The following is a 13218-nucleotide window of genomic DNA, read 5'->3' as shown; positions in this document are numbered from 1 at the left end:
ATATATTTATTACCCGCGCAGGCGAGACTGACGTGAGCCGCGCGCAGGTTCCTCTAAGAATGCGTGGACTGACGCGCCTTTCACGTAACTGAGTTATCAGCGATCACTCGTGCGCGCAGGGCTATTTGCTCTTTGACACGACTGATGCAGCGTAGACACATTGTTTGTACGTTGTTGGACATTATGTAAGAGCGGAATAGGTTGCCAGTCTTCGAGCGCTCGGTGTCCGTTATCACCGGCTTCGAGTGTCAGGTTTTTATCATATAATGACGGCGCAGCACTTGTACGTGTGATTACGTAGCTCGAATAGCCGTTGTCACTCTGTTAAACTGTTGGAATATAGTCAATTTTAAACTACGACTAAAATTAAAGAGCTCGAGCGTATCATTAAGGAGAAAAGAATTTTTTCGGTAATCCACGTAAAAATAGTCGAAGCTCTGTGCCAATGGGCGCACCAAAAATAAAAAGAAAAGAATCGGTATAGCCCGCCTATTCCGAACGCCGCAAAAAAAGCAATAAGTATTTCAAATCGAAACTCCCGCTGAAACAGACGGAACGCCGAGCTCAACTGACTTCCCGCAGCCCGACACCTTCCCGCCTTTCCCCGGTGCCCCTCGTGAAAACCGTTAAAAGGTCCCCCTCGAAAACGAGGAAAACTCGTTGTCGCTCCCCTAAAAGGTCATCCCCGTCATCGGTAGCCCGGCAACAATGCAACATCGAGGAAAAACCCGGCGAAAGTCGCGCACACTTCCGGTCAGCTGAGCGACTCGCGCATGCGTGCGCCGCCCCCCGAGGAGAGCGAGCTGTTCCCCCCCACCGAACTTCCGGAGCGAAGCGAAAGGAGTAGAGGTTAGACGCGAGAGAGAGAGAGAGAGAGAGAGAGAGAGTCAGGTGGTGGGGGATCTCGCTCGCTCAGTCTACGTCGAGCGGTGTATCTCTAGCGCTCTCCATAACCTACGAGTCTCTCTCCCTCCGCAGGCAAGTGCACTGTGCAAGTACAGCACGCATACGTTAAAGTACACGCATCGCGGACGTATCGCCGTCCTTGTCCCCCAGTAGAGTATATAGAGTAGAGCCGGAGCTCTCGGGCGCAAGCGCGAATCATCGCCGCCCAGTGAGTGGGTAGCTATAGCGATAATCGCGCACGGAGCCCACACTGTGCACATCGCAGAGTCAGCCCCGCGTGAGGAGTCGGTCTCGCCTACCCGACAACAATAGTGTCCCCGACGTTGGGCTGCTGCCGTCACGTAGCGCACGATATCGCATCGGTGTTACTAGTCAAGAAGAGCCAGAGACACACGTCACGTTTCTCGCAAGAGGAGGAGGAGCAAGTGCAACGTGAGCCGAGCAGCTTTCACCTGGGAGCCGCGCGAGCTTTGAGGAAGGCCCACCAGGTACGCGACCTCCTACGGCCTAGATCCAAATCTTCGCGTACATATTCGTGGGAGTGTGTATGATGCCGTGTATGCGCGAGTGTGTCTGTGTGTGCCAGCAGCCGAAAGCAGTAGCAGCAGGTGAACAAACACAGGAGGAAAGATCGACTCGCAGTGGGCTGCAGTGGGTGGGAAAGATGGTTGACGTGCCTCACGTTGCAGCTAATCTATCGATTTTCCGCCGTCGCCTCGGCACACGCATCCTGCTGCTGCTGCTGCTGCTACTGCTGCTACCATTCTCTCTGTCTCTTTCTCTCGTTCGTTTTACAATCGTCGCTGCAGCGAGTAATTCGCGGCCGACGATTGATCCGCCGAGCTGTCATCGGGCGTGTGCGCGCCGGAGCAACGGTAAACACGGCGCTAAGAGAGCGAGCGAGCGAGCGAGAGAGAGAGAGAGAGAGAGAGAGAGAGAGAAAGAGGAAATGGAGAGCAGTGTGTTGAGGGCAAGGCTGCGATTGTGAATTCGCGAGGGAGCTGTACGCCGATATCTGTCTGTGGGGATCGCGTCCACACTCTCTCTCTCTCTCTCTCTCTCTCTCTCTCTCTCTCTCTCTCTCATCCTGGCGTGTATAACAGGAGGACAGTAGTGAAAACGTGCCGTGTTTATCGAAATTACCTCCTTTTTTTATCGCTGGCGGTAAGTAAGCGAGTCCTGCGATCGGGAGAGCCGCGATGCGGAGAGATAGGACCGTCCCAACTTGGTTGTTGGTAGGGAAGGAATTCGGGAGGCGAATTTACGACGAGTTCTCGTTAGACTTGTATTCGCCGAAAGTGCGTTGATTGTCGGTGAATCATTCCTGGGATTTCGCTCAAGACTCTCAGGTTGTAGTGGATTTAGATGAGGTTCGATGAATTTTGCATCGATTCCGGCTATTTATAGCTTCCTGTGTACACGGGTTATGACTGCGCGGCCCTCTTTTTATAAAAATAATTATCGATCAGCCAGGCAGCTGCGGACAAGCGAAGCGTGAATTTTTTTTCCGCCTCTTTATCGTAAAGTTAACGTTCGAGAGAAACGCTCCTCGTCGAAATGCAAATTGCTGATAAGCGACTGATAAAAATTATAAATATACGTATGCGCGCGTGAGAAAAAAATCAATCTCTAATTCAAGGCCGATAATATTTACAGTAGCGCAAGAGAGAGAGAGAGAGAGCATTGGTATTATTGCAGCGGTTGTGAAACAAAGGAGTTTGAAAAATCGGCGTTCTTTTCGATGTCAGCGAAGGATTTCGAAGTATGACGCCGACCGGCACGCAATCCCGATAATTTTATTATTTTTTATATTTTCGTTTCGCTGAGGCTGTATGCAAATTACTGAGTCACGGGGCTATCGCAGAAATCCCTGCGCAACCGGTTCACTTCTAAAAATACACAATGATTTCCGCCGCGGCAACGTTGTAGCGTAGATCAATATTTATAGACAAGAGCGACTGAGAAAACTGAGCGATTGTATAATCCGCTTGAAGATAAATTGTCTCACAGTCGCGGAAAGCAGTGGCTTTATTATTTTTATTGCGGTATACGCTCGAAATTCCCATATCGAGAAAATAACGCCGTAGCGTACAACGATTCGAGGAGTTTGCTTCACTCACAAAAACTTCAAGGCTGCGTAATGATGCGTTTTGCAAACTCAACGGAGATACATAAAACAGAGCAGTACACGTCGGCGCGATAATTAGCTGCAGCAATTGCTCGTTAAATTTCGAATCGGCTGAGTGTTTGCGCGCGTTATCAGTGTAATTATCAAAACAAGCCCGAATTAATGTTCCCTTCCGTGTGCGGCGCGCAAAAGTCACTCGGTGCGTGAATAAATCTATCGCAGTAGATTCACTCGGAGACTAGCCAGACGCGATTGATTCATCGCGCTCGACGTATCAAAGAACGAAGAGTTTTCCAGCGTAAGTAACAATAGCGTCGATGGTGAAGAAAAAACTTTAGCCTCTATAAATCCGTGCATCATCCCAAGGAGCAGACAACTATCTCACTCCAGTACACAGAGGAGACCGTGAATCATCCTCGGCCAATCTCGCTCGATTCGCGGCGCTACAAATCAAGCTTTCTCTCTCGCAAAAATTTTTACCGACCACTACGCGAATTCGTCCTCTCTCTCTCTCTCTCTCTCTCTCTCTCTCTCTCTCCTCTATATAGACCGCCACAAATTAATGGACGGGAGGATACCTCTCTCTTCCCCTCGAGGTTCGAAGAATTATGGCTGGCTGTGTTTTTGTGTGTGCGTTCGGAAGAAGGGATGATGAGCTCGATCGGTTTACATTTTTCCCTCCTCCTTCTTCTTCCTGGGAAAAGAGTCGCGCGGTTCTGCGAAGAGATACATGTATATTCGGTGTATCGATCCTTGGTTCATACTCTTCCCTCTTTTCCACGACTGCGACTCTCACTGGCAATTCCTCCAATCTCCCGTTTATGCAGGACAAATCGCGTTACAGCTCGAACTTCCGAAAGAAACTTGTATACTCGCTGCACAGTAGTCCGCGCTGTCGATATACCAAGCCTCTCCGCGCAAGATAAGCAAAACGCGCGTAGCGTAAAGGTCGCGCGCGTGGGTGTAGCTCAAGGTCGCCGTGAAGAGAGTCTTTCCATCGGAAAAGTAAACCCCCTCGCCACGAGATTCACGGCCGAATCATCGTCGTATTGCACGAGAGCGCGGCAATCATATTCTCCGGCGGGATCGTCATCGCGAGCGAGATAAACGCGCCGCGCGCAGAGTAGTAGGGGATGTGCTTAAATAATGGTCGATTCACGCGCGCCGGTGACCCTGGCCGCTCGCGCCCCTGACGCGTATGTATACGTTTGTACGTGTACGCGCACGAACGAGCTTTTCGGGGTAGGGGTGGGTGGGGGAGGGGCCTTCGGCTGCTGCGTCGGCCAGGACCTCGATTTCCTTTTATTGCGACCTCCTCGCTCGTTACCGCGCGCGAGTGCGTAGGTGAGCTGGAGAGAGAGAGAGAGAGAGAGAGAGAGAGAGAGAGAGAGAGAGAGAGAGAGAGAGAGAGAGAGAGGTCCTCGTGCACTGCACGAGGGGTGTGAAATTTCACGAGTGCACGCTGACCTATATGTGTATTAATAGCTTTTTCAGGTGTCTCGCGTCTATTAACGAGACGGAACACACCGCCGTTTACTCCCCCCTTTTTGGCGCAACCATCAGCGAGAGGTATAACCTTGAACGGAGTTAAGCTGCGTAAAGCGATCGTTTCGATTGTGCAGCGGCGTTTGTTTCTTTTTCCCCTCGGATCAAAAATAAAGGAAAAAGCTCGCGCGTGACTGCGGAAAATTAAGGGCTGCAGTGTAGGGAATAAAAAAAATTCAACGAGATACCATCTCACGCACGGACGATAAAATAACTCTCGAAGCTTTTATACGAATTAACGCGTCTACGGGACAAAGCTCGGAGCTTGCATGCGCCTATATCTTCAAAGCCTCGATAGCAAGCCCGGCGATTTTAACAACAATTTTTTCGCATCCCCTCGAGCATCAATCATCCCCCTCGGAGCCGAAGCAAAAAAGAAAGAAAAAATTTACTCCCGAAAAGCCAGCGGGGGCTGTAGGGACGCGCGGATCGGCCCTGGACTACTCATGCGCAGCTTTCCCGCAGCAGCCCCTCTCTCTCTCTCTCTCGGAACTCTTTTTTTTCGGCGCGCAGGCCCGGCGCCGCCGCGCGCGACGATTTCCTCCCGCAGTCGCGATCTTCGACCCGTCGCGCGAGCAGCTCTCTTTCGGAATCTTCTCCCGATTCACCGCCGGTAAGTGTAACAAGAGGCTGACGTGTTTCGCCTGGAAACGCAACATCGTGCGTGCGTGTCTGTGTGTGACTGCCTACTATCCTCTCGAAGATTTGAATATACACCGCTGCACCGATAGGAAGATCGTTGCGTGCGACGTACCAGTGGTGGGATCGGCTTTTTTCTCACACGGAGCTTGCGCCTATTTTTAGAGCTTTTTTATCTAAAGCGAAGTAAAGTTACACGATACGCCGAAATTCCACAGAGCTTTCGTCGCGGAGGCCCCTGTACATACACGTATATATCTCGATCGCACGCAAAGCTCTCGGCAAATATATATAAAGGACCGTCGAGTCCGAGGGAAAAGAAGGAGGAGGAGGAGGAGGAGGTCCTCGAGTAAGCCGCAGACACGACGGGGTAAACCTTGAAAGTCGAAAATCCTCTCTCTCTCTCGCCGCCGCCGCCGCGTGTTACACACTCCCCCTCGAACTCTCCGCGGGGGACCTCCCCAAATGGTCGAGCTCCTCCTCCTCTTCTCTCTCTTTCCACAATCCGGGGGCGCGCTTTTTTCGTTTTCCTCCCTCCCCCTCCCCCAACCGCGAGAGATATCCTCGGGAAAAGCGGAGCAGCAGCAGCAGCACGTGGACGGCGCAGCTGCGCAGAGACGTTGGCGGCTGGCCGCCACTATTGATTTTCCCGTCCGCCGTGTAGCTATATGCACGTAAGACGGCCGTATATAGCGTATACTCGCGTGTGTGTGTGTGTCTGTATACACAACCGCCCCTTTCACGCTTAAGCCCTCTCTCTCTCTCTCTCTGACGTAGGACTAGCGCTGCGGCTGATTTTTAGCGCGACGATGACTCGAAATATAAGCTTTGTTTATTTGCCGCCGGCGATAGCGAGAGGAGAACGGATGGGCTGATTAATTATATTGCCCTCTGACACGAGCTACGGCTCTTCCACTCCTTTCCTGCGCGAGTGACTGAGATGCGGAGGGGGCGAGATCGTGTGCGGTCGTTAACGATCTCGCCGCGTCCTTGTGTGCTTTTTTGCGCGAGAGACGCAGCCCTTTTTTTTATCGCTCTCCCCAGCATTGTTCCATTGTCGAATACACGCGGGCGTATCGGGATTATCGGGGCCGACGGGGCGAGAATGGAAAATTATATAGCTGCGCCCTACCCCAGAGGCTGGTGTGTGCAGTTTTTCAATCGATGAAATTTCATTGTTCGGGAGCTTGCGCCAGGGATTTTGAATTGCTCCTGTTTACAAAACTATTCAGATATTATACCGTGTGTATAATAGGCTAAAGAATCCGTGACAAACTTTCCTGGCATCTTTTTTCCTTCGCGGCCCAGCCAACCGATCCGCATGAAAGATTGAACGACGACCCTCGAGTTACGCGAATTAAGATTGCAAGATAATCTTCGCCTGCCTACTCTCGGGCTCCTCATCGCGAACGAGATAAAGCACGACGCGACGAGCTTTTAGCGTTAAATCTTTCGAGTGCGCTGTCGCTTGAAAAATTAAGCCCCGGGACTCGCCGGCTTATATACACAGCGCGTGAATGATTAATTGCAAAAGGCTGTTCTCGACTTTCAACGGCTTTGTGTGTGTGTGTGTGTGTGTGTCTGTTTGAGCGAATCCGATTAGCCGTAAAACCTGAAACGAAACGTCGCAAAAGCGTGTATTATATGTGTGACGAGAGATCGACTAGGAACTTTTCCAACGAAGTGTAACGTAAAGTTTACGTTATTATACGTGTATACCTGCGCTCCCCGTTGTGCCGCTCGAGAAAAGTTCGTTTGTATAAAGGATAGAGATAGTCGAGAGCTTTGATCGCCGGTATGGAAAATTGGATCGAGTGCTCGGAACTCGAAAGTTGGATTGATTCGGCGCGGGGGAAAAAAGTTCTCGCGACTTTCTTCCTTCTCCTCCGCGCTCGTTTTGCGTAATAGCAGCAGTTTTATATTTCCCTCGTTTTTATTGATTCCCCGACGAAATTAATCTACCCTCGATAATCGCGTCGAGAGAAAAGAGCAATAAAAGCTCGTGGTGAAGAGTCATCGAGCTGTAAAAAGCTGTAAACATCCCACGCTCTCTCGTTCGTTCGATCAAATTTCCCTTTGACGATGAGGCCCACTCACGGATTTTTCTTCTGATTTCAGGAGCCGAGCGTCGTCTATCCCCCTGTGAGGCGCAGCAGCAGACGCAGAAACAAGGATGCCCGCACCGACGTCAGCCGCCGGGGCGGCCGAGCCTGGCCCGCCCCGTACCGAGCTCCAGGAGCTCCAGTTCAAGGCCGATCAAACGACCGATGAGGTATGTACAAGCTTGTTTTCTGCTTTTATATCCTTGTCGAACGAAACTTTCATATTAGTTTTCTGCTATAATAATTAATACCTAATGTACCGTGAGAGATTCGATCGTAGCGTCGATTAGCCGACCAGTCGAGAGCAGAGACGGTCGAGCCGATAATGACGCTGTTATGCAACGTAACGCTGGATCTTTTTGAAATTTCGCGCCGTTATACACAGTCGCGTACGCGATGTTGCGCAATGGGACGCAAACGTTCGAGATACCTATATATAGGAGCGAGAGAAGAAGAAAAAAGTCAATAACAATAAAACTTTTCATCTGTTTCAGTCGCTGGAGAGCACGAGGCGTATGCTGGCGCTATGCGAGGAGGTAAGCCAATCCACTTCCATACACAGGCCGCGTTATTGTAGCCATTATTATGGAAAAGAAAGTTTAATAATGAAAAAATGCCCCCAAATGTTATAGCATACGATAATATACAATCTAACGAGTATGTGTAGCCTGGCGTCGCGGACTCGTGCGCGGAAATCGAGCCGCTGCAGAATTAAGCGTCGTCTCGATTTCCGCACACAGTATACCTATATCTACAATCGGAGCTTTTCTTCGCCGCGCGAGAGAGAAAACTAGCAGGAGAAAGGCCGAATATAACAGAAAAGAACAAAAGGAAAGAGAGAAATACGCGCGTTAGGTACATCAACGAGAGTTAGACGCGAACGTCATCGCAGGAGCATCGAGTGTCTGCGCGCGGGCGGCTGTGTGTGTGTGTGTGTGTGTGTGTGTTTAAGAAGAAGAAGAAACGCGAGAGTCAGCATCAGCGACGGACGATGCAGCGGTGGAAGGACGAGCTTTTAGAGAAAGATCAGCAGCCAAGAGGAGGAGGAGAAGGAGGAGGAGGAAAGAGAGCAGCGCAGAGCTTCAAGGCCGGGTCCATTGAGCGAGGCCTGGGCATTGTCGGGGTTGGATTATCGATTGTCAAGGTCGCGCGTGCCGATGCATCGTCCGCCGCCGCCGCTGCTCTCTCTCTCTCTCTCTCTCTCTCTCTCTCTGTCTTTCTCTCTCTCACCTATACACGCACCGAGACCGAGTGGGGTTTCTTCAACACACACACATGCGCGCGCGCGCAGCACCGATTGTGTGCAGCTTCTTCTTCTTTTTTTTTTTTTTTTTTTTTGATGTAGGGGTGTCACCTGGTTCGAGAATTTTTTTATTTGCTATTGCTGGTATCCGTTCTTAACTATGTATACTATATGCGATTGGTGAATTGGTCGAGAGGAATGGGTATAAATCGCGAACGTAGTCGTCGGTCAGTGTTTTATTCGATATAGTACATGCATATACGCATTGTTTCATGTGTTTGTATAGTAATGTTCTCCGAGAGCGAGCCGTTCGAGTATGTATATGGAAACAATGCGTGACAATCGCGTTTCGGAGAAAGGAATTCATTAGGATCCGATTGTCGAGCATTGTCGCTGTAAATTTTCGCCGCGAGGAGCTTTACAATGTGTCATCACACGCACACATTTAGACAAAGTGTATCTGTATTCGTGCATGCATTCGTTGTGTTGTGATACTCTCTAAAAGGACGTAAACGATGTTGGTATATTTATTTAATGATAACTGTATGTGTATTTAACGAGTATATACTATACTATCTATATATTGTACACACGTGTCTGTGTAATCACTGTGTGGAAACTCTACACGTTCTGTGCCTATAAATTCTATACGAATTAAAACAGCACACAATAGCCAGATACGCTTATCGATTATACTCTCCTTCCGACAATTCATCAGTCGCATGTACAGCGAGCAGTCTAAAGAAGAACGATTAACGCCTACGGAACGCGATGCAAGTAGAACGAGCCGAATACGGCCAGACCGAGCGCGCTGTTTTTCGTTAAAAATATCCATCGGAAACAATCGCTCCTCATTCAAGCGACTCGGCTCAGTCAAAACGGAGACCGACAAAAAAGCGGATGAGCCTTTTACAGGCCTTCCCCCTTCGAGATCGATTTTCCAATGAAATTTTCCAGCCAGGCGAGCCGTCGATAGGTATATACACAGGCGATGTAGAGAGATATCGCTGCAGCAGCGAACGAAAGAGGGATAAAAGCAGACGTATGCGATACATATAGCGCGGCTGTGTCTTCGGAACGATGTACGTCCCTTCTTTCCCTCGTCATCTCACTTTTCTCATCCAACTTCGGGTCCTCCTCTCTCTCTCTCTCTTTCTCAAGTTTTTCGTGTAAGCACACACGACGACGAGGAAGGCGAGGATCGCTCGCTCGAGGGTCCAGAGGAGGCCAGCGGAGCGCATTAATGTTTGCACCACCCGAAGCCAGCCTCGAAAGCCTCTCCGTGTATGCGATACACAATGTCTCTCTTTCGCTCTACACCCATTTTAACCCACTTTCTCTCTTCTCTCTCTCTCTCTCTCTCTCTCTCTCTCTCTCTCTTTCTCGTGTGTCGCGTGATGCGATCACCCGTGGCCAGATATACCCCCCCGTGTCAGGATGTCGCTCATTTCACCTTGAACTTTTCACGCCCCGTCTCTCTCGCAGGACATACATTACCCCTACCACTCCTGACCTACACACACACACACACGTTATGCAAACGAGGCGTCTGTCGTGCGCGTATAAACCGGTGCGGATTATACGATTCGCGCGATTTTTTTTCTTCTTTATAGTCGTCCTATGCACTCGCCGAGCTGCAATTATTAACGCGATAAATTCTCGGTCCACGCCGGAGGGGTGAGAACAATGTTAATTCCCGCGAGATTGGAAACTGTTTCCACGTCGGCTGCTGATTAGCGGATACACCGGGCCGAGAGCGCGCGTCCTGATTTACGACCCGGTCATCGTCGAAATTATTGATCGATTTCTGTGTATACGCGCGGCGCGACGATTGCTGTGAATTTATATATATAGGTTGGAGGCTATGTTCGATTGCTTTGCGATGCGTATGGAGGGTAGAATCGAAAAGAGAAAAAAAAATTGTTTTAGAAGGATAGAGGGGCCATTGAACGCGGCTGGGAAAATCGCACTTTCGATCTCCATCTCGCCGTCGCGGCATCATCTCGTCGACGAGCCGCACGGACGACGCGCATGTAAATCGACACCCCAGGCCGTTTACGATCGAGTTTACGACAGACGTTCTCTCTCTCTCTCTCTCTCTCTCTCTCGCACCCTCTATATCCCGCTGTCTCTCTCTTTCTCTCTATACTTTCAATCTATCCGCCAATCAATCTACTGTCTTTCTGTCTGTCTCTAAACCCCAGGACTGCTGTATATTAAACGATATACACCAAGACAAAAAAACTATGTGTGATGTGTGCGTGTGTGTGTGTGTGTGTGTGTGTGTGTGCCTGCCTCCACAGACTCGCATCGACACACTCGAACATGAATGTCCGTCTCTTTTGTCTCTTTTCTTACATACAGAATCGTCTCCACACGACCTAACAACTGTATACAGAGTACATACGCGTGTGTGTGTGTGTGTTTGTGCGTCTATTCGTGTACACGTCGAGCTTGAACATGTACTTTGTGTGTGTGCGAGCTTTCGCTGCTGCATAAAAATGGGCCACGTGTGGGCGCAGCCGCTCGGGAAAGTCAATCAGCCGCAGCGCGCAGAATAGAACCGTCGCAACTTTCTTCCTTTGATATTTCGCAACACTGCGTAATCGGAAAAGATTCTCGATTTTTCCCGGCTTTCCGAACAAACGACGCGAGCACTTTCATTAGCCGCGAGATATTGAGATGTGAGCGCGGTAGAGTTTCGTCTCTCTCTCTCTCTCTCTCTCTCTCTCTCTCGTATGAATTTGACCCTAATCCGGCAAGCTCCGCAGTTCAACGCTTCCTTTGCGATTCTCTCCGCGGAACCTCAGCGGATTTCGGAAACAGATCAATAGCTCCGCCACACATCCACACACACACACACACGCACGAAACGAAATTAATAATTCCCGGCCATAGCTATACACGCCTAAGTAGTACGAATCGGTTACGGCGAGACGCCTCCGAAAACTTCTCGATAATACACCCGCGCCGACGAGCTTAAAATAAAGTAAGGGGGATGAAATATTTGCTCTGGAAATGCAGCGGAAGACAATAGCCTCGGGGCTGTAGCGAAAAAGCAAGTCCAGTAGCGCGCGCGCGCGCGCGTGTGTATTCCGAGAAAAGAATTCCAGAAGACGGCTGCGTCGCTTGGCTTTTATGAGAGCGAGAAAAGAGAGTCTATACGTCGGGGGGAGGAGAGTCAGTGGACCCTCCGGCGATTCTAGGATATTGGCTGAGAGATGCCGACGACGCGATCTCACTCTCGTGCGTGCGCTGCTTTTTTCTTTCCTCTTCTTTTTCTTTATATTCTCGACGTCGGGAAAGTTTCTTTCGAGATTCCTTTCATCTCTTCTCGAGTCGGTGAGAAATGAGATGCGAGGGAAGGTTTTTTTCTTCGGCGCCGAGTGTCTGTATAGAACACGAGATAGGATGTTTCTCTTCGGGGCGAAAATTGAACCGCGAGATTACACATTCAGCGATATTGGCGCGTATTTTATTCAGAGCTCATTTTGCCAGCCCTGAGAATTCGGGGGATATAGGTATATACGCGCGAGATTCGAAATCGAGGCTTTAAAATTTAAATTATAACGGATTCAATTTTACGAGGCGTAAAGCGAGGGCTGGCGATAAAGTTTCCGTAACGACGCCCTGCTTCCACCCCCGCGCGGTGTATAATTGAAAGTTTCAGCTGCGCGCGTTTGAGAAATTATGGATAGAATTAAGTCGAGGGGGGGGGGGGAGAAGCTAGTCGGTCTTATATTGATGATAGGGACGTGATCGAGTGCGTGCGGGCATGTCTGCGAATTTATCATATGGATATGCGTACCGTGTGCCGCGCGTCCCTCGAAGTTCTGCCTGAAAACGTTAATGATTTCGGAATTAACGAGACATTCGCTTATAGGCATGACATTGGGGCTTGCGACGTCGATTCAGCACATGTTATACGCTTTGCCATAGATGTGCAATGACGAATAGAAGTTTTACGTGTATAGACAGCACCGTGTCGTGTGTCGCACACTGTTTTGAAACGCCGCACGCATTATATGTGATGTTCTCTTTCGGTACACTCGCACCGGATCTACTACTCAATTCGAATTTCCCGCGCGAGGATCCACTCTTAATTAAGGCAGTAGACAGGATAATCGACGCGTGTGTAAAAACGCGCCCGAAACGACTAATTAACGCGCTCAACTCGTATATAATTGCCCTCGTGAACGTTTTGGCGCCACCTACACACTAATACATATACATCCAGCGCGTACGTTATCATCGGGATTAATTGCGAGAGATTTATTTTTATCCCCTAATTGCCCGCGCTTTTTCATAGCCTTTTCGACGCTAATTAAAGTACATCTGTTTACTTTCGCTTCTTATTCTTCTTCTTCTTCTTTTTGAACTTTGACGCGATTGGCCGTCTATAAATAAAGCGCGACACTGTCTCTCTGTACATACATACACCCCCGCGACGACGAACCGCAGAGCAATTGATCGAGCCGCGCGTGTGCAGAGACCGATAATTGAACGCGCTACGTTGTATGTCTCTATATACGTCGAACGTTCTCACCGCCGCGTCGTATATTTATAACCCGTTGTGCGGCCGAAACGAAACATTCCGCCGCGCAGAGCCGATGTCCAGCTGATGCGTCATTCGCGCCGAAACTGACCGTTAGCGG

The 13218-nt window shown here is 49.8% G+C and overlaps 1 protein-coding gene across 6 annotated transcripts in view; it reads left to right on the top strand.

The window, feature by feature from the left end:
* The first annotated feature begins 919 nt into the window (after positions 1-919).
* The window catches only part of LOC100121354 (synaptosomal-associated protein 25), a 33519-nt gene continuing 21220 nt past the window's right edge, over positions 920-13218 (top strand). For 3 of the 6 annotated variants that reach the window (XM_008207346.4, XM_001606107.6, XM_031929333.2), the window contains exons 1-3: positions 920-1394; positions 7337-7490; positions 7815-7856. In XM_008207346.4, coding sequence (XP_008205568.1) covers positions 7392-7490; positions 7815-7856 — 141 coding nt within the window. In that variant the 5' untranslated portion in view covers positions 920-1394; positions 7337-7391. Of the gene's footprint in view, positions 1395-5071; positions 5193-6054; positions 7252-7336; positions 7491-7814; positions 7857-13218 lie in introns of those variants that run through there. The other 3 variants (XM_032599713.1, XM_031929334.2, XM_032599712.1) reach the window with 3 other exon arrangements.

The sequence above is a fragment of the Nasonia vitripennis genome, chromosome 4 (genome assembly GCF_009193385.2).
Source record: "Nasonia vitripennis strain AsymCx chromosome 4, Nvit_psr_1.1, whole genome shotgun sequence".
In the NCBI taxonomy this organism is placed as follows: Eukaryota; Metazoa; Arthropoda; class Insecta; order Hymenoptera; family Pteromalidae; genus Nasonia; species Nasonia vitripennis.
Note: the sequence above shows the minus strand (reverse complement) of the source record. Positions and strands in the feature narration are given on the sequence as shown.